The sequence below is a fragment of the Hyperoodon ampullatus genome (assembly GCF_949752795.1).
Source record: "Hyperoodon ampullatus genome assembly, chromosome: 8".
Lineage (NCBI taxonomy): Eukaryota > Metazoa > Chordata > Mammalia > Artiodactyla > Ziphiidae > Hyperoodon > Hyperoodon ampullatus.
Genome location: NC_136921.1, coordinates 29182076 through 29208859, shown reverse-complemented (window position 1 = coordinate 29208859; position 26784 = coordinate 29182076). Strand labels below are relative to the sequence as shown.

At 43.7% G+C, this 26784-nt stretch overlaps 1 protein-coding gene across 1 annotated transcript in view; it reads right to left on the bottom strand.

The window, feature by feature from the left end:
- PLEKHM3 (pleckstrin homology domain containing M3) overlaps positions 1–26144 on the bottom strand; it is a gene marked incomplete at its 5' end in the record, with an annotated part of 161202 nt that extends 135058 nt beyond the window's left edge. Inside the window, 2 exons of the mRNA XM_079710120.1 lie at positions 4122–5057; positions 25544–26144. Of these exons, the coding sequence (XP_079566246.1) occupies positions 4122–5057; positions 25544–26144 (1537 nt within the window). The remainder of the gene's footprint in view (positions 1–4121; positions 5058–25543) is intronic.
- Positions 26145–26784: the final 640 nt, after the last annotated feature.

The following is a 26784-nucleotide window of genomic DNA, read 5'->3' as shown; positions in this document are numbered from 1 at the left end:
CAATTGCAAGGTTTCTTGTTTGTTGGGAAATTAGAGGAAAAAATCTGTATGTATTAGTGCCAAGAAAACCATGCATCTATTGAGGGGAAAGAGATATGTATACATGTCTAATTCCAGAAGAAAACCGGGCTACTGCCTTATAATGGAATTTATACAGCATTTTGTGAACAACCTCATTTAGAACCACTCACAGGTACCTACCCCATAAATATTTTAATAAGCTGCACAGTCATTTGTTTTAGCATTAATATTTTAACACTACAGATGCCCCATTGCTAAACATAATTTTGAATCCCAACCAGTGACTTCATTAAAGAAGCATTCCTCATTGTCTGCTACAGATGTGTTTCTGTAAAGCTGTACTAACGCGCCAGCAAATTAATTGTTCTTAAATACCACTCTCCTCACGTGCTCCTCTGCGCAGGCACGTTCTGGGACTTTAGGGTCAAACATGAAGTTCAACCTTATCAAACTGCCCTTTTTTTGGTAAGTCAAAAATGACTGTCTGAGGGCTTCCCTGGTGGCGCAGTGGTTGGGAGTCCGCCTGCCGATGCAGGGGACACGGGTTCGTGCCCCGGTCCGGGAAGATCCCACATGCCGCGGAGCGGCTGGGCCCGTGAGCCATGGCCGCTGAGCCTGTGCGTCCGGAGCCTGTGCTCTGCAACGGGAGAGGCCACAACAGTGAGAGGCCCGCGTACCGCAAAAAAACAAAAAAAACACACCAAAAAAATGACTGTCTGCAATTTCACAGAGTTCCACGTGGCACCACCACTGACAGCTCTCTAATCTGACCTGTGCACCTAACTTCCGCAGCCCAGCCCACAGTTGCCATTTGGCATTGGTGATGTGAGCATCTGATTAATGTCTGTTTTCCCCAGGGGACTGCAAGTTGCATGAAGGCAGGGACAGGGACCACGTTTGCTTTCTTGCAGCACTGACTCGTCCAGGTGCACCTGAGTTTGGGGCATGTGGTCAGAAACTCAGCACACAATAAATGGCAGAATGAATGGAAGAACTTAATTTTCAAAGGCATGTTCTCAGGAATAAGACGCAGCAACTACAAAGGCCCTGGAGGCATGAATGACCAAGGTAGGTTCCAGAACAGCAAGAAGACCACTGTAGCTGGGGTTCCTAATACAGGGCAGCCATGGATCTGGAGAGGAAGCCATGGAACAAACCACACACAGTCAAATACAACTATAAAAAGTTCAAGCACATGTGAAGAAATACACAGCTATGCACAAGCATGTATTTTTAAAACCATAACCTCAGGCATTTGGGGATGGTCAGAGTCCATTTTCTCTGCAAGGGCTCTTTAAGTTTCAAAAAAGGATATAGAAAATTCTTCACCTACAGAAAGAATTCAGCGAAGTGAGGCCAACTGCACTATTTTGTAGATTTAAAAGCCAACATTTGTGGCTCCCCCAAATAGCAACTGAATGACATCATGATAAAGAGCTGCTCAGTGCAATCTTCCACTTTTAAAGTTTATTCATCAAAAATATTTAAAGGGGGAGGGACTAAGTGGACATAAATACTTGTAGTCTAAAGAGGCTCACTTAAACCATGAAATACTGTGAATTAGCTTCTCCCTAAAATGATAAAGCCAGGATTCAACTAAAAACGATTTACTGGACTTTTTGACAGTTTGGGAGGTAAACATGCTATACAACCAGATTTTTCACTGAATGTGTGTTTTTATGAGGATGAAAAGTTAGGGGACACAAGTACTAAATGAATAAACAGCTGGTTTAGATTAACTGTGTTTGTGAGAAACATAAATCAATTTTTAAAGTTCCATCTGCTATAATAATCTTTGATAAAATAAACAGCCTCCCAGATAATTTAGAAAACATTCAGAGGTTTGCTTACCAAGTTCTGATATTTTTCTTTTGAGACTCTGCCCCCTACAGGAGATGAAGTATTCCTACCTGAGGTAGGAAACCGGTACTCCAGGCGCGCTTACGCATAACCCACGTGTACCACAAAGCAACGGAGCGTAGCAGTTTCTGATGGAAGAGGGGGCACTGAAGTGAAATTTAAAATTTCTCCTTGAGAATCAGCCACACTGTACAAATTAGGACTGACTCCTCCCCACGCCAAATGAGAAACATACCTGTGCCCCATTCGAACTCCAAATCAAAGCATGAAGGTAAAAGCTGAGCAGCAAAGGAGTTTTAGACGACATTACCCCTGTCTCCTGGGCTCCCTATTACCACCCATCCCCACCCTATTCTCCAGCCAGCTATTCAGTGAGCACCTGATTCACAAAGCAAAGGGCAGCATCCTAAAACGTGGACCCTAAAGCAGCTGCCCCAAGTTCTATCCCAGCCCATTATGTGATCCTTTTCCTACTCGTTTCCACTTAGCTTCCTTCCCCCTGTCTCTCCTACTCAACTTTCTATGCCTTTTTCCTGTTTTAATTTCTCCATTTGCTAGATGTGGTGGACCTGCTGAATGGTACCCTCTACCTGCATCTCTCCTTCCATTGAGTGTCAGAAATGCTACTCAGGTGGTACAGAATGTGGGCAGGGCACACTCCATCAGGAAGATAACTTAGGAGAGGAAGGTGAAGTAGAAGCCAACAAAGGGACCATCTTTTCTAACACCTGAGGCTTTTCTTGCCTCTTTTACTAGAAAGTTCCCCGATTCATACTCTGGTCTCTACCTTGAAAATTAAGCTGAGCTGTTCTCCCTGATTCCAATAACAAAGCAGATTTGTTGCCCCTCTCAGCAGTCTAAAGCCACAGGAGTGTACCATAATTCCAGCATGTCCACAGAGTAAGCACTTATAAATTATTGTTGAATGGCTGAACTCTGAAATATAATATATGCACTAGTATAATAAGACACTGAAATGTCAATAATTTCCAAAAACTGTGCTAAAACCAGCATCTCCTTAGTTCAAAAGCATTTTCCAAAAGTAGCTGGCTGACTTAACACAAGGTCACTCATGCCTGCACACATATGGCCCTCACCTAGTACGGCTTCTTTATCGGCTCGGGGTTGCTGGTCTCTCCCATCCCACCCTGCAAGTGTCTGCTTCCCAGTTACCGAGGCCCTCCAGACAAAGCAGGGATGATTTACTTAATCTCCCCTTTGGGTAAATTATTTTTCAGTAGTAAAGGCGATCATCACAACTAACTTAAATTCAAAGTTTCACTGTGCCACCACTATTTGGCTTTTCCATGCAGGAACAAGCAGGAAATTGAAAATTTAGTCTTGACTGGTGGTGAGTTTCCTGTTCATTTCTAAACAACATACTTAAATCTGATACACTTGAATTGAAATTTTCCAAATCAGCCTTCCAATTAAAGCTACCTTCATGGTAAATTTCTTGTGACAAATTGTGGGGTTTACTGAAATAACTTGATTTCATTTACAGGAGATATATAGACTTGGTTTAGTGCCGGTTGTTTTCTTTCTGGTTTACTGTCCGGGGGAAGGTGAGAGGAATGGTGAGTCGGGGAGAGAAGCAGTAATAGGGTTTTAAGAACTAACAGATGACTGCCTTGGCCTCCACCTTGTGTCTCACCCTCCACAGCAGTTCCAGTAGCCCCAGGCTTCCCCAGGATGAGGCACCGGCCCATCGTGACTCAGAGGTCATCTGCTGAATCATCTTAGCCCTGCTCTTAGCCACCTCCGGGTTTTCTGTCAAGGCTGACTTTCTGGATTCTACCTTAACAGGGTTTGACAAGGTCATGATCAATGACAGTTACTGACTACAGACATTTTCCTCGCCTAAGGAGTGCTAGTAGTCAGCTTTGGGCTTGAATGTCTCTTAGGAGACAATTTGTGACATCTACATTCCCAGTGACCTTTATTTAAGAAGGCAGAGGAAATATCATCACAACAGACTTGGGAAGCCTAAATTCTAGCCTGGTATGCTTCAGCCAAGTCATTCTGATTCAGTGGGTAGATCAGAGCTGCTTCTACTTACTTCACCAGCATGGCATGAAGACGGACAGATGGTTTAATATAGCAAACTCCTTAAAGGAGAGATGCCTTTTAAACAAGAGGTAGCTAGGACTGGTCTCTTGAGGGGATTTTTAAAGTGAATTCCAATTGTGGGATTCAGGATTGTTCTTTAATGAGCTTTAGGCTGAAAATTTGTTTCATACCTGCACATTTGAAACTCTGAGCAGTGAGACCTCGCTCCAAAGACAAAGTCGTCAGGATGCTGAGGAAGCTGGTGGTCACAGACTGGCGCTTGTTCTTCCTGAGTTCATGCCCACCCATCTGATCCTTGGGTTTGGTCCTCAGCGTGACCTGCAGGTTTTGTTCTGAACTCCTTGCCGCATTGGCAGCTGTTTTCAGAGCCTCCATCCACTCCTGGGCCCTCTGCCGGGTCTCAGCACGGAGGCGGAGGACATCTTGGGGGAAAATGACTTGAAAGCAAGAGTCACAGTCATCCAGGTTGTCCATCTGGACAGCCAGACACACATCCACATTGTAGCTCAGCAGGGGATCCTCGTCCAGCTTGCCGGGCTGAAAAGCCATCAGGTAGGCCCTGCTCAGGACAAACGTAAATGCCTTCCAGTTGTTTTGGATGGTCAGCCTGTAGAGTGTCCCCGATTTGAGGATGTTTTGGTACTCTTTGGGGCCATCCAAGACAGGGGACAGCACGAGCAGCTCACTGGATTTCTTCTGCAAACAACGATTCTGTGGACAGTCGACATGATGACCGAGCCCCGGTGAGTCAGCCAGCTCCTCCGGCCGTCCCATGTAAGCAGGCGCGGCGGTGTGCACACCTTCCCAAAGCTTCTGCCCCCAGTCCAAAGCCTCCCATGGCGACTCTGCCTTTAGCTGCAGCTGAGTGTTGTCATACAGAACAGTATCCACCAGCCTGGCCTCAAGGTTGCCCAGAACAGATATGCTCTGGAAGTGTGACAGCTGGTACGTGGCACAGAGGTTTTGATTCCCAGTGCTGTCGAGGCTGTAAAAGTATAAGCTGTAGGGGGAGAGTTCTGCATAACAGCTTTGCCAGTAACTGTCATGGTCCTTCCGAATCTCCAGGTAACCCTTTTTCAGAATGTTTGGGAATGCCTGCTTGTGTTCTAGAAAGAAAGGAAAAAAAAAAAAAAAAAAGAAGCAACATATTAATCCATTAATATGAATGAACTGAATGAGATGAAAAGGCAGGTGCCAGAAACCAAACAGATCAGGGGTTGACATCCTTCTGGCTCAAGAGTAAGTACTGGGAAGGGGGGGTGTTGGGGGTTCATGGTCAACGTGACATGCAGAAGTCTGTTTGGAAAACAGAAACACCGAATGACTGGGACTATGCCATGTGGGCCAATGAAACAACTGCGCTTTGCCAGGATTTCTTGTTTTCTAGATAACACTCTACAGAGTACCAAATACGAGAGAGAGAATGTTCCTCCTGCCACCTGACCTAACTCCCTGCTAATACTTATCTTTCTTTAGGTAGGTAAAGCCAGGAAGGGCCAGTGGAAAGACCAGAGCTTGAAGTGCACTGCACTTCTCATAAACTCCTGTTTCTCAGATGCCCCCATCGGTCTTCAAGGCCAGGCCATGAGCCTTCTGGCTCATAACCAGTTCTCCAGCCGTGCCCCGGCTACTCACTTCTTAGATCTCTGCTTGGATAGCAGCTCCTCTCACCTCTGAGCCTGTTTATGCTGTTCCCTCCGCTTGCAAGGCCCCTTTCCCACCACTTCCACCAGCTCTGACACACTTACCCTTCACTCAGCCATCCTCTCTTCCAGAAAGGGAGTCTGTCCCGACTCTCCCAACCCCCCTCCCTTGCCTGCACAGACACATCCCTCGGTCAGTATCAGGGATCCTTACTATATTATTCCTCTCTAATGGGCTCTCATCAGGCTGTATTATAATACCATTTATCATTTTTAAATTATAAAAATAACTTATAGGGCTTCCCTGGTGGAGCAGTGGTTGAGAGTCCGCCTGCCGATGCAGGGGACACGGGTTCGTGCCCCAGTCCGGGAAGATCCCACATGCCGCGGAGTGGCTGGGCCTGTGAGCCATGGCCCCTGAGCCTGCGCGTCCGGAGCCTGTGCTCCGCAACGGGAGAGGCCACAACAGTGAGAGGCCTGCGTACCGCAAAAAATAGTAATAATAATAATATTAATTTATAATTTTTAAAGAAGGGTGTCTTCGCCACTGGTCTGTAAGCTCCACTGAGGAGGGGGGCAAGGCCTGTCCTGTCATCCTTATATCACAGGACATAGTATAATGCCTGGTACACAGTAGGTACTTAGTAAGTACTTGTTGAATTAGAATAGAAATAAAGCTTCTACTATAATGTCCACCATATAATAGGTATAATTCCCTTCCCTTCTCTTCCCCTGTGTTTCACAAGTTCATCTGGTCATGCCATCTTTAATCAATGATTAGCTGCAACAGATACAAATTTCATACTTTAATAAAAGGGGACTGTCACTTGGGAGATGTCCTGATACTTTCATCAGGCATGAAAATGAGGGAGCTCTCCTCCCTAGTAGAGCTTTTCATTTCTGAGATGTTTCTCAATCTTTTTGCTGGCACACGTGGGAGACAGTCATAAACTAATTGAGTCACTCCCTGAAGAAGAGAAATCACATTCCCAAAGGGTATGATTTCTGATCTTGGCTGGAGAAAAAAAAAAAAAAAAGCGTAACACAGATCTAGATCTTCAAATAGCAAACCAAAAGAGAAAATGAGAGAAATGCGGCAGAGAAAAGCCAGTTTTACCTGCTTTACATCTCTGCTCCTGACATTCATTAGTATTTCTGTGGTAATTCAAAAGCCATTAATTTCTTGCAACCCACACTAATCCCTTTGCAGAGACAGATAATGGATGCCTATTCTCCGTTTTCTTTTCTGATAATGCAGTAAGAGACGCAGTGCTGTTAGAGACACTGATGCCGCCTCTCCTCCTCTCATTTCCATCAGGTGCCGAGGACAGTTCAACCTTTTCCATAATAAGACGCATAACCTCACGTCCCTCCATCTCCATCCCTCCTGTGACCTAACACCTCAGGCATGCATCCCCGAATAAAATAAAAACCATCTCTCTTGCTTTTAGCTAGGAATTTTCCTCTCCTTTTCTTTCCTCCCTGAGAGCTTTTTACAACAGCTTCCACGAATTAGAAATTCTAACTATAATTGGAATCAAGCCAGAAGCAAACCTCACTCCTTTCTGACTGTATAAGCTAGGGTGGCAGATGCCAGCTTGGGTGGACTGAATAGAAGTCTAACAGGGAGTCTCAAAAGTTTCCCTACCTTCTTGCTGCAGAATAAGGTAAAGAATGCACTGTGTTTCAATATTTTCTCCCCACCTCGGCTCAGCCCTCTCTAAATAGGTATGTTAAACTGAGATAGAAAAGAGGGGTGTTAATCATAGGAAGTGGCCCATCCTTATAGGCTGCAGTTTGTAGTGTAATTTCTTGGAAAAGAAGAGAACAGATGTGATCAGGAAACTAATCTCAGCATGTATTCCTTTCTGGAGGGCCTGTTTATTTCAAACCTTATTAATATGTTGTGTGTGAAGTATTAATTATCTGACTGTAGAGGGCTGGAGAACTACCATTTCTCTTTAATCTCTAGCTGCTACTTTCTACTGAATCTGAAGTTTATTTTGAATATTTTTGCTATTGACAAATCAGAAGTTATATACTTAAATCTAAGCTTTCGTTAATTTACTATAGTTCAACTTTTGTTTCCCCGGACCATATCATTTCAACACATACATTCTTCTAAAGTGTTCCATTTCACGAATGAACAATATTATCTCTGTCTTAATTAATATCATAAATGGTTCAGGTAGAACAGCTGACAAAGATTATCGCCGTTTCCCCAGTGAAAATGGAGAAAGGTGATCAAAATGAATCACTGTGTCTATAAATTTCATACTGAACCCATAAGAGAGTCATTCCCTTGTGAAAAACAGCAAGAAGCAAAAACAAAAACATAAACAAAAAGAACTTGAGAACTCTTTGCTTCCCCACTGCTTTCCACTGTGGCTAGTTACAAAGACCTGGGTCAGTTCCTCCTCAACAAAGATCCCTTTTCCCTCTCCTCCTGGTCCCACAGTACCCAGCGCAGTGGCTTAAGGGCAAAAATTGCTACTGATTGACGAGGAAGAGGGGCTTTTTCCCCCTCATGAACCTGACTCATTTCTGTGCTGCCAACCCACCAAAGAGTTCCTCTTTTGCCATTATTTCCTCTTTCTGTTCTCAAAAAAGTTCCCATTCTCAGGCCACCATCTTAATCAAGATCTTAAATGGGCTCCCATTTCAAGTCCTCCCCCTGCACCCCACCATGTCACACTCAGTTACCGGGGTAACCTTTTTGGATCACTCATAACCTTTCCCATGCCCTCCTCATCAGCCCAAAACCCTGCACAAGTTTCCTGGTGCTACACAATAAAGTCCAAACTCCTTAGACTGGCCTTAACACATTTTCTCACGGAAAATTTCAAACACAGTCAAAGGCATGGAGAGGAGTAAAATGGACACCTGTGGGCTCACCCCTCAGCTTAAAAGTCATCTGGCTTCCGCTATCCTTTTTCCTCTTTCCCAGTCCTCTTCAACTCTTGCTTTTGATTGTTTTTTGTTTGTTTGTTTGTTTTTGCTGGAATACTTGAAAGCAAATTGCAGACATTTTATCATTTCTACTGTAAATACTTCAGGCTGTATCTCTAACAGATAAGAATACATATATATACCAGTTTCACACCCAAAACATGAGTAATTCCTTATCTAGTACCCAGTCTGTATCTCATTTCCCCAGATTCTCTCAAAAAATTTCTTTATACAGATGGTTTGCTCGATTTAGGTCCACACCTTGATTTGGTTGGTAGGTCTTTTAAGCCTCTTTAAATCTATAACAATTCCCTCTTTCTCCTTTTTTTTTTTTTCATGCCATGTATTTATTGAAGAAATTCATTCCTCTGTCCTGTAGAATTTCTCACATTCTGGATTTGGCTGAGTGTATCCTCACGGTATCAGTCAAATGCTCCTGTTTCCCAGGTTTTCCATCAACTGCTATTTACTTATTTTATTATTTTTTTAAAATATTAATCTATTTATTTGGTTGCACCGAGTCTTAGTTGCGGCAGGCTCCTTAGTTGCAGCTCGCCAGCTTCTTAGTTGCAGCATGCATGTGGGATCTAGTCCTCTGACCAGGGATCAAACCCGGGCCCCTGCACTGGGAGCAGAGTCAACCACTGCGCCACCAGGGAAGTCTCTCATCTGCTATTTAGATCTCAAGATCCAGTTAGGGGTTTTTTGTTTTTTTTTTTATGCAAGAATATATTACAGGTGGTTGTCCTACTTGCAGGGATATGGAGATTGATTAGGAGGTTCAGAGGATGTTAGCCTGACCCTTCCGTTTTGAATTTCCCCAGGGACCTTTCACACTGTAGCCACTCTCTTCCACTCCCAACACTCCAGCCAGGGGACTTGCTGTGACTTCCATTACTGGCCCCTCCCGACCTTCAGGCATTTTCTCTCACTGTTCTCCCTGCCTAGATTTCCCTGAATCTCTGCTTGTCCATGTTTTCATCATACGTGAGAGCGAGTATAAAATCTCACCTTTTCCTGAAGCCTTTCTTTGTCCCCTATAGTTGAACACAACTGTTCTCCTCTGAAGCCCCATGGCTCTATGGCTACATCACCATGATGACTCATTTCAGATACTATTTCACACTCATCAAATACGTACTAAGTTATGTAATAAAAGTATTCCAAGAAAATCAATAAGAAATGATTAAAAACAGTTTCTGCCTCCACATCCCGGCACCCACAATCCTTCTGCCCAGACTGTAGAGCGTTTGATAGGAAGCCTTTAGACAGTATACATATGTAATAATAATATTATAAATAATAATTAGGCATGTTCCCATATATTAGCATATGTAATTAAAACGTGCTTCTATTTGGGTTACTTTATGCAATTCTGTTTTTTTAAAAAACCACCATGTCCCAGATCACAATAAATGAAACATTTAGGTAAACATTTAATTTACCAAAAAAGTCTGAACTGCCTGAGTCAGCACCATGAATGATGTCATAAGACTAGAACTTCAAAGATCAGACAATAGTTTAAAATGAAAGATAAAGAGCAACGTTTTAACATTTTCAAAGAACTCAAAAGCCTATGTGGTGTCAGTATTCCAAATCAAACTTATCTAGGCAAATTTAAAGGAAACATTTAAGTTCTTACAACAAGATGAATAAATGTGAAAGGAAGCTGAAGTAGAGAGTGAATGGAGTACCATGATGCTATAGAATCACATTCTGTCCTAGACAAGCCCAAAAGGACTGCCTCTCAAAGTTCAACAGATTTATTACATTTCCTTTGCCCTTCATCGTCTTTCTTTTCAGTTTCTCTACAGGTTATCTAGGCTATTGTTAGCTAAAAGGATAGATGATGTTAAAATCTGAAAGCCTAGCAAACAGGATTTACAACTACACATGGGCTCAAAACTAAGGGAGCAAAGCAATTTGACACACATTTACTGAGTACCAACTATGTGCAAAGTAGAACACTAAGCTTTATTGGAGACCCAAAGATGACAGACATCCTCAAGGTGCTTACAATTCAGTTTTGGCAAATGACTCTAATAGGAGGCTTCCAGATCAATGATAAAGGAGGAACCATAGCGCCACTTCAGAACAAAGACACTTCTATGATTTGGCTCTTCTTCATGAATGGCCAGTGCCAATGACCTGTACTCAACTGCTACTGTCTCTTGACTTCCAGATCCCATCCCCAGCCTCCCAGACTACAGTGCCACTTGGTTCAACCTCACCTCACAGCTCTGACCCAGGTGCTGCCAGCACTACATGACAGCCTAGAGCATGGGAGAATGTGACTAAACTCCCTCAGATACAGACAACCTGAGAACCGTCTGTCTACTCACTGGCCAGCCCCACTTCCTCCTCCAAGACTGCACGCTTCTCTGGGGTTAGTTACAACCTCTAGGCTTCAGGACTCAGCCCTAGTCCTCAACTCCAATTTCTGGACTTCCCCTCTTACTGAATGGCCTGCTCTTAGCTCCACGCACCCTCGGAGTAATAGCCCCTTCTGGCACTGTCTGACGCAGAGACAGGAGGCAACTTTCACTGACTGCTACTGACTGCCTGGAACCCTGTACTGAGAAAGATGCTGAGGCCACATCCAGACTCAGTGGGGAGAAAGCACCATGATGTCACTGAGGTGGGAAAAGATACATGTTATGTATTTGCCATCTGGTTTTAGGATCTTTATAAACACAGGTCCTCCCCCTCCTTGATTCCAGAGACCTAATTCTCTCTTCCACAAGAGTAACATCCTAGACCTCTTAGACCTCTTCATCACAAAGTATTTTCCAACTTCCAATGCGGTACTCCTTCATTTTTCTCACTTCTCCACCTCACCTACCTTCCACTCCATCCTTACAAGGACATTCAAACATGAAGCCCTTCCACCTCACCCCTTAAAGTCTCTTCCTTGTTTCACTGGACTCCTTCCTCTAGACTCTGTAGTCAATAGTTAAAACTTGTTTGCTCAGACTTCCCAGATTTAAGCACCAACTCTGGATCGTTACCATCATCTATTTAAGACCAGCATGCTTGAGGAAGACACAGAAGTATTAACACAGGTATGTTAGCTCATTTCAACTGCTATAACAAAATACCATAATCTGGGTACCTTGTAAACAACAGAAATTTATTTCTCACAGCTCTGGAGGCTGGAAGTCCGAGACCAAAGTACCAGCTTTGGTACTGGTGAGACAAAGGTTCCTGGATGACAAAAGGCCATCTTTTTGCTATAACTTCACATGGCGGAAGGGGCTAGGGAGCTCTGTAGGGTCTCTTTTATAAAAGAGACTAATTCCATTCATGAGGGCCCCATCCTCATGACCTGAGCACCCCCAAAGCCTCCTCTTAATTCCATCACTTCAGGGGTCAGAAGTTTAACATATGAATTTTGTGGGGTGACACAAATATTCAGACCAGAGCACCGGTCAAACATAGATTCATGTTGCTCAACTTCTTTTATAGCTTTAGTCCTGACAATTCATTCTTTTATTCATTTCATGGATCCCAAACACAATCCAAGAACAATTTTTCCACATCTTCTTTAGTCTTTTCAAATTGCACCATCTCTTTGTGTACCATAGGGAGCTCCTTTACATATACTATACTTGGCTTCACTTCAACATTACACTAACCAATATCCTATACAAGTAAGACAGAGCACAGTGGTTAAGACCACATGTGCTAGAGCCAACTGGCCTAAGTTTAAATCATAATTCTGACCTTACTGGCTGGGTAACCCTGGACAAATTACCTAACCCAAGTCTCAGTTTTATCATCTTTAAAATGGGCTATATTAGCACCTACCTCATTGTACTATTGTGAGGAAGAAATGAGTAACTCTCAGAACGATGCCTGACACATCTTAAGTATTCAATAGATGTTTCCTATGTTAGCTTCTGGTCTCAAAAGAAGAAGCTTCTTGCCTCCTTGTTAAAGCTAACCCTTCCACCTTCACTCTGTACCTAATTCTTTCCCTCTTCTTCAGAATCTCTTCCTCTATAACATCTGAAAATTACCTCTCTATGGATCTCTTTTCCTCTTGTCTTCTAATATCCTAAGGTTTGTTGTGTCTATTCAAAATTATGCACTTGAACCTACGTCTTCTATGGCTCAATCTGTCTCCTTCCTTCAGATTCCAGATTCTTCTAATGCCTCTACTTTCTGTCCCGCACAATCTGGCCTCTGATTATTGCTGACCTCCCCTCACATCATCTTACATTTCTTCTCTCACTCCAGCCAAAAGCCTCTCATGGGTTTTGAACAAGCCGAGCACTTTCTGGCCTCAAGGACTCTGAAGCTGCTGTATCCTAGGTTTGGGACATCTCCCCCCAGCTCCACTGATTTATTCAACTCCCTCAGCTTTTCACCTCAAAGGTGCCATCCTCAGTGAGGCCTTCATCCCTCAGCACCTCAGTTAAAGGGCCCCCCTCAGTCCCTCTCTATCTTACAACATTGTTTTATTTCGTTCAAAGAACTGCTCCTTGAAGACAGAGACCTGAATGTCTCTCTCACTTTGTATTCCCAGTGGCTGGCTCTATAAGTATTTGTCGAATGTATGCACCAAGGACTAAGCTAGAATTATGGAAACGCCAAGTGAATCAGACAGATCCTGTCAACAGTTTATAGCCCAGTGACAGCCCTCCTTTCTCTCTTCACAGGTCCCACTTTCTCTTTTGCCCCAGTCACCCTAATGTGAGTCCTCATCACCTCACATCATGATGACCGCAGAGCCTTCTCATTTCCATCCATTCATTTCTTTCCATCTACCAATCCACCCCACATACTGTTAGGGCCTGAGGGGACCCAATAAATAGCATCACTTTTTTTCACCCAAGTTCTAAACCAACTGAGATTAATAGAGGGTAGTCAGACACATAGAAATCAAAACATGAGCCAGCTGGAGGACACAGCTTAGGTGTGTAGCACCCCAGAATTCCACAGACTCACCAATGAGTCACCCGCAGCACTGGATCAGCACAGGCTCCCCTCCCAGGGGCTACCCATGAAAGGCTGATGGGTGGTGGAGCAGGCCTAGAGGAGCGGACCAGAATCAGTGCTTTCTGTAGAGGCTGAGTTGCACATGCCTGGTTCCTCTCCTAAAGTTGCCCCTAAGTTACTCCTCCCCAGGGTGGAGTGTGCAAAGGGAGGGAGAGAGGCCAAGAGGGCCATTCTAACTGATGAATCTTTACATGGACACAAAAGCTATAGGGAAGGAGATTCCCTGCAACCCACCCCCGACTACCCTTGGCCCCTGCCGGCTTCCAGACTTTCTGTAAAATATCCTTTTAATCTTGACTCTCAAGAAATTTTCAAGTGCTTCTTGCCAAACATATCATGTTAATTCTCTCTGTCTGGCTTTGAAGGTCCTCCATAATCTCAGCCCACTGCTCTCCAAAATGTAGTCCTGCTCTGGCTTAGCCTCTGACCACCCCACACAAAGCCTGTGTTCATCTCCACCTCGGCTGTGTGCTCAACCCTCAGTGCTCGGCTGGAACATCCTTTCCTCAGTGAAGACTTCTCTGACATTCTAGACCACAATCAAGTCTCTTTTCTTTACATTTCTGGTTAACAAAACACTTTTCCAAGTCTATTTGTTTCATGTTATTATTCAACTGTGTTTAAGCCAGAGACTAGGGGGAAATTAACCAAATTTAGGTCTTTGTTCTCATTAGAGGCATGAGGGAAGTGAAATTACCAGGATGCACATCAATCATGACACTGCCACAAATGTCCATAGCAAAGAACACGAAGAGAATGATGCTACAGGAACCAAAGAGGGGCTGTGTTTTGTACATTTTCAATATGGTATATAAGCCCTCACACAGTGCTGGCCACAGTAGTGCTCACAGATATTTGTTAACTTATTCTGGTAGAAATGAACTAGGCTCAAGTGATATCTCTTCTGTGAGTTACTCTGGAGATCTTTCTTTATGGGTAAAAGAGAATATCCCATTTGTTTTCCCTTCATTAACCTAGGGGAAAAGACATATCTGTGCAGGCTCTAGAAGAAGGAGATCCATAACATATCTAGCTATGTATTAGCTAGACACACCAGCTGGGGATCTTCTCCATCTAAGTTCTTTGTGCTATGAGCAACAGTGATAGTGCATAAGTCAACACAGAGCTGGTCAATTTCACTTCTCAAGTGTGAACCTGACCAGGAGATCACAGACCCAACCTCTTAAATTCAGAGGTTTTCTGCCTTCTGTGACAAGGGTAATTTCTAGTGCTTATAGAACTTTTTGACCCAGAAAACATTTCCAAACATCAACTTTCAAATGAAGCTCACTCTTGGCCATCGTGAGCTTCTCATTCTGTTTCGTTAATCTATACGAATTAAGTATAAAAGAATCTCTCATACTTATGCCACCAGATTTTAAGATAAGTGGCATTCCATTGCTATATCTTTGGGTAACACAGAATCATAGAAACTTAGAGCCAGAAGGGACTAGAAATCTCTTCAGCCCAGCCCTATATGAAATAGAACCTGTCAGGTGCCTCCAGCCTATAAACTGTCTCCCCCTTATTTACCAACGGAACCCTAATTTTGTTCAGTTGTGGAGATGGCCTCTCCCCTGCCCCACAAAAAGAATCATGATTTGTTTAACCCAATCAGAAACCGCATTTTCCTTTGCCAGAGATTGCTTTAGGGGAAGGCATGCAACCCAGTTCTGGCTGCAGATGAGGTGCTTTTGGGGTCCTCTGGGAAAAGACCCAGAGGAAGTGCCCTGCTTTCCCTTCCTGACTTTGGCGGCCGATATATATTCTGTATCCTTGGGACTGCTGTAGCCATCTTGCATAAATGAGGGAGAGAAGAGACACTACCAATATACTGAGGATAGCAGAGGAAAAAGATGAAAAGTACCTGGATCTTGATGACCCTGGGGCCACCAGAGGTAGGTGTCCTTAAGTGTTTACTGCATACAGTGTTTGATATTCACTAAGTGTCCAATAGCTATCTGTTAGATACATGAAAAAATAAGATGATAAATGGCCTCACTGTTCATGCCACTTTCAGCTGAGTTTCTATTACTTGCTTCTAAACACATTCTAACTGATTTAACAGATTTGGAAAGAGGTTCCAGGAAACAAAGTGACTTGGCCAAGGTTATACCACAGAGTGTGCAAGTTGAGAGTGGAACTCCAACCTCCAGACTTTCAATCTAGATGACACTGTGCTTTATCTGTGGTGGAGGGGATGAGGCCTAAGCTTCCTCAGACTTGAGAGGCAGTATTAGAGTGTGGTTATGTGTGGCCTCCAGAATGGGCTTGGCTTGGGATCCTAGCTCCACCACATACTAGCCAGACGGCCTTGGGTGAGGTTACCTTCTCTAAGGCTTGGCTTCCTCCTTTGTAAAATCAGCAAAATATTAATCTCTTAGTCTAACATATTAAACTATTATTAATATTAAATAAGATAATGGATGAATATTTCTTAGCACAGGTCTGGGCATAAAGTTAACTCTCATTAAGTGATAGCTCTTACTGACAGTATTAATACTAATAAGATTCATTCAACTTGACTCAAGCTTTAGGTAAGGGAAAATGAAAGAGAGGCCATTTTCACTCTGGAAACAAACAAATAAAACTGTGCTGTCCTGATTTTCCAAGCACCAATACACAGAGTTCAACCAAACACCTTGCATATGCTCATACCTGATATGATAGAAAGTTGTCTACAATACAATACATTTTATCAAAGAACAGCCAACCTAGTGTGGGAGATGAATGTACAAGCAATTACCTATAATGTGCAGCAGGATAAAATGTGCTATGGAAACATAAAATAAGAGAAAAAAAATAATTTTAATTTAAAAAAAACACAAGAAACAGAGAACAAACCAGTGGTTATCAGAGGGGAAAGGGGTCAGAGGAGGAGCAAGATAGGTGAATTAGAAGGATTAGGAGGTATGAACTACCACGTATAAAATAAATAAGTTACAAGAATATGATGCATGGTACAGGAGATACAGCCAATGTTTTATAATAACTTTATGCAGAGTATAATCTATAAAAATAGAAAATAGGTATGTTGTGTACCTCAAGTTAATATAATGTTGTAAGTTACTTATACTTCAATTTTTTTAAATTTTATTTATTTTATTATTTTTTTATTTTTTTGTGGTACGCGGGCCTCTCACTGTTGTGGCCTCTCCCGTTGTGGAGCACAGGCTCTGGACGCGCAGGCTCAGCGGCCATGGCTCACGGGCCCAGCCGCTCCGCGTCATGTGGGATCTTCCCGGACCGGGGCACGAACCTGTGTCCCCTGCATCGGCAGGCGGACTCTCAACCACTGCACCACCAGGGAGGCCCGATATACTTCAATTTTTTTTTAAATGGAAAAATATGGAAAGGTCTCAGGGATGATGTGGCATTTGAACTGGTCCCTGAAAGAAAATGGAGGATTCTGAAAAGTGAAGAAGACAGAGAAGGTATTGTGGGTGAAGAGACATCATTAGCAAAGTCCCAGGAGCTTGAATGCACACGGCACATTCAAAACTAGCACACGGATGGGGTGAAGAAAGGTGCAGGTGATAAGCTTGGAAAGATGGGAAAGATATCTGGATGCTTTAGAAAATTTACACTTGATTTTGTAAACAATGGGGAACCATGATTCATTTTTGAGAACAGAGTAGCACGAAAAGATCTGTGTTTTAAGAAAGTAACTCTAGCAGTTTGTGAAATTAGTAACTATAGTGCTCCTTAGCCAAGAAAGATAAAATACATTAACAGAACAACCGCAAAAAAATGCCAGACATTTCATTTTCAGAGTTCCCATATACATTTGTTAGGAATCAGGATGCGGGCTGGCAATGAGGCATGTTGGGTTTCCGAAAAATATAACCAATGGAAACTATACAACCATATAAAATCAACTTTCTGTGACCTATTTTAGCAATTTCTTTGCACTGACTAATCTTGCTGAAGGGTGAATCATAAATTCAGCAGAGCCCATGTCCTGGTGACCTCACTTGTTCTTAGCCCGTAGGAATATTCCCACCTCTACTGGCTCCAAGTCTTTTGAGAAACATCATAATTGAAAAAGCAGTCATTTTAGTATAAGTCCCAAATTTGGCTTTCTTTTTTTTTTTCTCTAGTGAAAGATGGGGAAAAAGGGAATCAAAACAGAGTAACATAGAACTCCAGATAAAGAAACCATACTGCCATGGTTTTTCTAGCCCTACAGAAAAACTCTGCTTGAGACCTTCTCCTAAAGTACAGCACAAGAAAAACAGGCAGAGGGATGGTACCAGGTCACCAGAGAGTGAAACCGACTGAAAGAAAAGCCCAGCTGACCACTGCCCTTGCCAAGCAGATGAAAATGTGAACACAGGGAGAGAAAAGTCAGTCAGATTCGGGCAGTCTGCTGAGTTTCAGAGCTCCACAGCTAATGCCAAGGAGTTCTAAAACTTTTTTACTTGAAAAATTGCAACAGCAGGTCATCCAGAAGTAGAGTCACAAGGCACGTGGAAATTCTTCTGTGTTAACCAATTTCAACCATACCTATATTCCCATCATGACCTTCCATTACCTCTCTGACTATAGTAATTGGCTCCCACACAACCATAAGTCAAGGTCAGTTCAACAACATCAAATAATATCATTTTAGAGTTGGGAAAGATTATAGAGATGATTTAACCTGCTTCACGAGTTTACAAACCAAAGGCAGTAGACAAGTGATTTTTCCAAACCTACATGGTGAGTCAGGGGTAGAGCTACGATACAATGCTTGCAAGTCCTTGATGAGTGTTCTTTCCATATAGCCTCACCTGCCTCTACCGTGTGCATATACTTAGAGGGATAAAAGAGAGAGAGAGTGTGTGTGTGTATATACCTATTTTTCATATTGATGACATACTGGTGTCCACACGTTCTTATGGCATTTTATGTTCTTACCTTAATATATGTTTATATTTGGATTGTAATTCTATGGTGTTAGAACCCCATCTTTTTTATCCCACAGGAAATTCCCTGCTGCCTCTGGCTGTATCATTACTTAGTGAACAAGAACAGGGTAACAGCGGTGCAAAGGGGGAAAGGTATAAGACAGATACTAGTCAGGGGCATGTCTGTACAGAATGAAGATTAGTGCTAGGACTGAAAAGGAGCCACTGTGATTGTGGGATCAGGGTCCTCCCTCAGGGCTAGTTCCCAGTCACACCTCGCTACAGTTGCCTAGGGCATGGCAGACCCTGGGAAGGCAGGAGCAAGGGAGCTGGCGCTGAGGAAGCTTCGGTCTCCACCACCTACCTTGAGGTTCTCTAGAAATAGCTGCCTTTGAAATGAAGTGATGACTGTGTTATTTAATGGATGGGTACATCCTTTCATAATGTATACATATATCAAATCATCATGATGTACGCCTAAAATATCGTACAACTTTGTCAATTATACTTCAATAAAGCTGAAAAAAAATAAAAAAGAACTGCTGTTGCCATCTCTATTCCTTCCCCATCAGTTTATGACCTAAACCTTTTGCTATGACTATTCTATCCTCAGGTAATGCAGGTAGTCTTAACTACATTGGATTCAAGCTATACTCCATCCACCTAGTAGGACCCATTGGCAGTACCCTAGCACTTAGCATAGTCTGTCTTCCTGAGGCAATGAAATCTCTAGAATGCATTCACAGGCTTCTGAATAAGACTGAAAAAGGAAGCCAAAGATGGGGCAAAACTCTGAAGCCTTCTTTCCATGGTCACAAACCCAGAGGGGTCAGTTTGCTTATGCTTTTCTGTATGGATAACATTTAAGAGTGTGAAAGGCAAAGTTACAGTCTTCCTTTTGCAGATTCGTTGGTCCTCTAAAGGACTGTGACCAGCTCTGCACTGTTCATGTAGTAAATGTGTTAAAGGCAGGAAACAATCCTTGCTTAGCTAGACTGCTTGGGTGGGTCTCAGTTTTCCTAACCAGTGATTCCCTGAGGGAGTAATTTTAGTTGATGAATATTATCACCCAGGTCTGTTTCCTCCACACCACTTCCTACCCTTTACTCCCAAAGGGACTGATTGCCAACAAGCCTTCTATAGTGGAGGGTTCTGGAGACTGAGAACTACTGGCTTCCAAAGTAGGGGTCCAGCTCCAGCTTAGGGATTAAGAGCATGGAGTCTGAAGAAAGAGTGCCCGGGTCCAAATCGAGGATTCACTTGTTACTAGCTGGAGGGCTGTAAGCACATTCCTTAAGCTCTCTGTACCTCAGTGTCCTCATCCTTAAAAAGGGCTCAATAAAAATACCTATATCACAGGAGTGTTATATGAATTAAATCAGCTGTTATCTTCACAGCACTTAAAATAGTGAACAAAGTAAGTGTTTGCTGCTGTTATTGTTATTTTTTCCCTTCTCTTTCCACCTGGGCTCTCTCACTTACCCTGAGGATGAACACACCGGGTGCTCAGATGTTGGCTTTGATAGTAACAAGTAGGCTGTTAATCTCTTTGATGTATTCTGCTCTCATATATACCAAAAACCTAGGAAAGAAGGGATCTTCAAATCCAAAGCAATAGCCTTCTGTAAAGAAACACTATGAGGGAACAGGGAAAAGTTGAGGAGTGATGCAAAAAATTGCCTCACGTGACTGCCAACTTCAGAAAGACTAAAGGGCACACCACAATTATCTCCCCAGGCTTTGTGCTCACCAAACAGCAGTCAGATTCCTCTACAAAGGGTAATTGTACCCATGCCTGTGTGACCCTGGAGTCTGAGATGGTATCTGGAGACTCCTCCAAGGCCAGGGCACCATTCTTCCAACACTAGGGGCTACTTTACAAGCCATATCTGTTTGATTCTCTCTTATCATAAGGACAGTGCACAGCAGCCTTTGAGATGAAAGCAAATCTTCATTTCCTGCTGCTAAAGAACTTCAGAGAGAGGATGTGCAAGGTATGAGATGCTAGATGATGGTGCGAGGCCCTCAGAAAAGAGGGTGGAGTTGTTCTTTTTCTAGAAGGGCGTAAACCAGCTAAAGAACTCATGTTCTTAATTTATCAGCTTGATTTCGATCAGAAATACATTCATCTCACGTGTCAGAAAATGTTTTCAGGATGTATTATGTTCAGAGCACTATATTAGGTACTGAGGATAATGCAGTGCATAAGAAACAATCCCTTCCTCAGTGACCTTAAACTCTGGTGTAGAAGACAGTAAACAGCTGATGACAAATCAGTATGAGAGAGGGAATGGATGGTTTATTCCCCATTAACAAACCAGTTAACAGCTATGAGAAAGTACAATGCAGGAAGGCCAATTCAAGAAATATTTATTACGAGGCCATTTTATGAAACTGACTGTGCCAGGGAAAACTAGGAGTGATGGGTAGTGTCACTTTGCTTCTCATGGATGACTTCCAAATTCAACTGTAATGGTAATAATAATATTATTAAATGTTTAAGGCATCTATTAAGTGTTTACTGTATGCCAAACATGGTTCTCAGAAGCACTTTAGATCTTTTAACCCATTTAACGCTCACAAGATATTGAGGTAAGTACTACTATTATCCCACACTTTATGCCCCACCCCCCCAAAAAAAATTAAGGCTCAGAGAGATTAAGAAACCTGCCCTATGTTACACAGCTAGTAAGTACTGAAACAAGGAACGAAATTCTAACAGTCTAGGTTTATAGTCATTTTTTTTAACCAATATGCTACTTTGTCTGACCAGAAGGCCTTCTTCAGACAGGCTTGCCCATTAGCCAAACAACTCCTACTATACCCCAGCTACCCACTGCCCTCAATATGCCCAAATCTGGTTTGCTTTATACCCAAAGCATCATTTATCCTCAGTAAGGCTCACAAGCCTAGTTAATCATTGCCAAACGAGGCAGAAGACACAGAGGCCCTGCCTAATGAAGAAGACCCTTGGGCTTGTCGTTATGGAAGGAAAGGGAGGGAATGAGGGTGGCAGAAGAGGAGGAAGCGGGGCGGTCGAGGAGGAGAAGAACCACTCCTGGTTTAAGTCTTTAAGCTACTCAGGGGACCTCGGAAAAAGGATCCAGAAAAAAATAAAAATCAACTGGAGAAAACACAAGATTACAAAGTAATAAAGTCCATAAGTAAGAGAGTGACAGGGCTAGACACAAACCCTGATAGCCTTTCCCCGTTTGCCTGTGGTGTCAGGAAAGGGCTTTACAGTGAGGAAGGGTTCCTGTGCATTTCTTCTGTTTGTTTTCTTACTAAAGCTCTGTGCCACGCCCTGAGAGGGTTACACCCCCCAGTGTATAATGTGTCTTCTGTATCTGTAGCCTCTAGCAACTGGCATCTTTTGAACAAATCCACTTTGGCATGGGGACACTCAGAACGCAGTGACAAATTGACCCCAAAGCAGACACTATTTGAGCGCGCCCCTGTAGAACACTTGTTTGCAACTTGCTGACCTCCACTGAAGCACGTGTGTATGCGGGCGTATGCACACTCACATACACACACTCACAGGGCTGAGCCCTGGTGACTCTGGATTCCCCTCCCAAAAGCCATTTGATCCTAGGAGAAGCCCCCGCTGGCCAAACTACAAAGATCTGGAGGGCGCTGGGTGGACCCCAGAGACACACTCTTTGTTGAAAACCAGGCGCACTGCCGCGCCACTGCTGGGATCCCAAGCGCCTCCCTTCACCCCAGAGCCGAGGCGGCCCTCCAGGCAGGCGGCGGTGGCCTCGGGTGTTTGCCTTCCCGCTGCAGCCAGTTCCTGGGCTCTGCAGGGTGGGCTCCAAGGCCACAGGGCCACCTTTCTTCCCTGACTCGCTCTTCTACAAACACTGGATCTGCTGGGCCTGGGGGGAGGGGCAGAGAGAAGCCCCCAGCCAGCAAGTGTGCACAGCACACAGAGGGGAGGCGTGTGCAGGACGGAGGTGCGCCTCGGTTTACAACGTGGCTGCAGCGCCCGCACTTCCCTGTCTCGGGTGCGACGTTGATTTATTGTTGCTGAGTAACTTCTTGTGGTAGAAACCAAATTTCTTTTAATATATTACATGTGTATGTACACACTCGTGTGAAACATATGTACTTTGAGGGTATCTATTTATGTTCCATGGGGAGTCATCAGGAATCTCACCTGCTGCTTTGTGTATTGGGTCAGATTCCTGGCACGTTTTGTTTCCTGTTGTTTAGTAAAGGTACTCTTCCTGGGATGCACGCACACAAAAACACCAAGGTGCCCTCCTCAAAGGAGACCCATTTGACTACATTTTACTTCTTCTGAGGAGCCCTTAGCCTATCATTAACCCTTGTTAATTTTTAGAACAGCTAGAGTGGAGGATGTGAGGATGACGGGGCCCTGTCTAGACACCGAATCTGAAGTGCCTGTGGGACACTCCAGCAGAGGTGTTCACCAAAGAGCCGGATACGCAAGTCTGAAGCTCAAGGAAGAGATCTGGCCTGACCTCAATCTCCTGGGTCCTCAGCTATAGCTCTGGCCAAGATACCATACCGCCTCCCTCTGCTTTTGGCATATGCCTTCAGGAGAGACAATAAGCCTTTCTTCAGTTTGGATGGCTACTTTCAAAGGTTTTAAAGTGAACTTCACTCAGAGATCTTGGCTGATCTTGACTAGTATGCACGTGGGTGGTGCCACTTCCTCACCTCTCCCAAATGCTGTGAGAATTACAGAGTGGGTGACCAGCCATGAACCTAGAGCTCCTCTCCACCCCAGACCAAGGGTGGGCAGCCCATGGGCCCTGCTTTCCCCTGCCCTTTACCTAGTGAGCAACAGGAACAAGATTTCTCTCTCCTGCTCTCCAGAGTATGCCAGACGGAGCAGGTGTCAGACACTTGGCAGGCCATTTCCCCAACCTTTTTTTTTTTTTTTTTTGTGGTACGCGGGCCTCTCACTGTTGTGGCCTCTCCCGTTGCGGAGCACAGCCTCCGGACGCACAGGCTCAGCGGCCATGTCTCACGGGCCCAGCCGCTCCGCGGCATGTGGGATCTTCCCGGACCGGGGCACGAGCCCGTGTCCCTTGCATCGGCAGGCAGACTCTCAACCACTGCGCCACCAGGGAAGCCCTCCCCAGCCTTATTCATTCCAGATAGGATGCGTATCCCGTGGATGACCAAAAGGGGGCCAGGTTAGATTATATCAATACTTGCAAAGGCCATTGGTTACAGTTTAGTTTTCAAAATACCACTCAGTACTTATATTTCAACATAATACTCAAACTTTTTTAAATTGAGAATTAAAAAGTAATAATCATGGTCTGTCATATCCTCAAGACAGAAGCTAAGGAAGGTTCTTTCTTTAGCTTCCTTTAGAGAACCCGAGGAAGGCTGGTTCTTGCATTTACAATCCAAAGAAGATTGGAAAAAATAAAATTGGAAATACGACATCCTCTTAACTTGGTTTATGCCAGGGATTTAGAATGGTTACAGTGGTTTAGTGATTAAAAAAAAAAAATCTATGTGAACTCCAAGAAACCAAACAAAAACTGAGGTTGTTTGCTGATCAATGAGCACAACTGTTTGTACGTGAGCCCAAGGCAAAGGTCTCATGCTGCCAGGCACTGAGGTCGCAGCAACTTGTCTATCCCCTAATGTCTAGCCAGTTACCAAGCCCTGTGCTTTATAATGTCCTTTTCTTTCTTACTCCCATGATCACCATTTGGCTAGATGTTACAGAGGACTGGTGAAAGTCTAGGAGAGAAGATAAGGAATTACAAGTCATAAATTTGAGTGGGGGAAAAAGAGTATTTTAAAAGGATAGATTTGAACTGGGCGTGAAAATAATGTAGCACCTCATAGGCAGGAAGACTGCATTTCCTTAATGGACATACTATACCATATCTTTGCCTCAAGTTATATTACAAACTAAATGTTATTAATTAAAATTTAATGTAAAATAAATAAAATACAATGTTAAATGTATCAATGGAGTAGCAAGCAATTATAGAGATTGAAGAAACGCTAAAATAGCAGCTAAGTACATAAAATAGTCTCCCCAGTTAATTAAGCAGAAGTCATCTAAATTAAGAGGTTAAGCAGGGTAACTGAAGAATCATCAGTAAGAAAAATGGATAGACTGTATAAATGAGGTTATGGTGAAGAAAAATGCTGCGGGAAACAGAGAGATGGCTTGTCATGTCTCACAGAAGAGGAAGTTCACGGGTGAGTACATGAGAACATATTCATGTGCATGTGTGTGTGTGTGTGTGTGTGTGTGTGTATAAAGTACAAGGAAAAAAGAAATCAGGGCCCTGCACCATGAGGTCCTAAGCAACCTCTCCAAACGTTTCCTCCCACGACCGCCATGAGATCCTTTGGTCTCCTCAAGGGTCAGCCTGGTCTCCTTGTCTCCCCCTTGGTCCACACCATAATCCTGACCAAGCGTCCTCCAACTGTGACTCTCCTTCTGCAACTTAGTGTCCTTCAAGGTCCAGCTCAAGTTCCATCATGTCTCACAAGCCCTTCCTGACAAGCCCAGCCCAGAGTGTCTTCCCCTTCTTCTATCCTCTGACAATTGCTGCCACTCACTCATTTTTTAAAAAAAAATTCCAACAATATAAAGTAAAACAAAGTTCCCTCCCAGGCATTTCAGTTGAGCACCTCCTTTCTCTCACCACTGGGCGCCTTCCTGAGTCTTTGGGAGTGTCTGATCCCCTCAACCTAATGAGAAGTTCTTTAGGGCAGGGACTGTGTCTTCACACACCTTTTAATCCTTCATAACACAAGACTATGGCCAAGGTATGAGCTGATCCACATCTACCAATGTGAATAAGCAGAATCATACAATGTTCAAAGGAAAGTACTACATTCATTAATCATGAGAACATTCTGATTCTAACATACAAGATTAGGAAAGGAGAATTAACCGTAGTCATCTTTTCACTCAGTTCCTCCTAGGAGGAATAAGACTGTAGACTTCAGGTAAGGTAAGTGCAAAGGTAAATGGAAGAGGGGGCTTAAGTAGGCAAAGCCAGACATGGACAATGGAGAGTAAGACTCTCATGAGGTAGATGCAAGAGAGACAAAGGAAAATCAACAATTATTTAAATGCAGTCAGATATAAAAACATACCCATATTTCCTTGAGCATCTTCTACCTTGTTTGATGAGGACAACAGAAAAGACGGCCTGGTGAAGTGAGGGCCCTGAAGAGATGGTTGTTGCTGCTGCTGCAGAGGCATGGTTTTGAGGACCACCCTCCAGTCCACCTGGGTAATATCTGACCTTGATCGAGCATGGCCAGGCTTAAAAGTAGAAGTCTCATCCAATAAGTCATTCACAGAACGAGGTCTGTCCCTCCGACGCTGACAGATGTTGAAAAACTCAAAGGTTGAAGCTTCCTTTTGTTCCATCCAGGACAGATTATCTGGGGTTGTCCCTTTCTGGACCATAAACTGTTCTTTGGCAGGGAAGACATTTTGAGCTTTGGTTTCTAAGAACCTGGTCTTACAATGGTCCCAGATCATGCCTCCCTTGCCCAGGGAGGAGACATTTCTGATAGCACCATTGTCTATGTTACTGAGGACCTCATGCCCCACCAGTTCAGGGACTTCCTGAATCCCATAAACCTCTGCTTGCTGCACAGCCTTTTCTAGCTTACTATCAAAAGTACTAAAGAAATCCTCAGTAACTTCCAGGGCTGGGCTGATATCATCCACTTCCAAAGCTTCCATGTCACAGGCTCCAAGAGGCCTAAGCCTCCTAAGCTGGTTCAGGAAAGGGCTTCATGAACATTCACCCGACGAAGAGAGGTAAAGTTTTGGGCAACACAGTTCTGGAAACAACTGGAAGGAACTTTCATTTAGCTGCACAGAGCAGGCCAAGCACAAGGGTGGTTGATGTTTTCCAGGATATTAAAAGCATCTGCTAGATGATAACAGTCATCAACAAAGGTACTGGGAGACAAACATTCCTTTGAGATTATTCTTCAGTGAGACCTCTGTAAAGACAACAGGAAGTGCTTGTCAAAGCAATGTTACCACCATCTTTAATTTCCTGAAAGAAAATGAAAAGAACAACATTGGCACATAGTTCATTGTATTCTATATACATAAATCTGCCCGCTTACTTCCTCATCTTTACATCTCTTCCATGGCAGTCATGCCCAAACGTGGACAACACCTACAGAGAAGTTCCACTGTCAAGAGTACACATCACTGGGACTACCCTGGTGGCGCAGTGGATAAGAATCCACTTGCCAATGCAGGCGACATGGGTTCGATCCCTGGTCCGCGAAGATCTCACATGCTGTGGAGCAACTAAGCCCGTGCGCCACAACTACTGAGCCTGCACTCCAGAGCCCACGTGCCACAA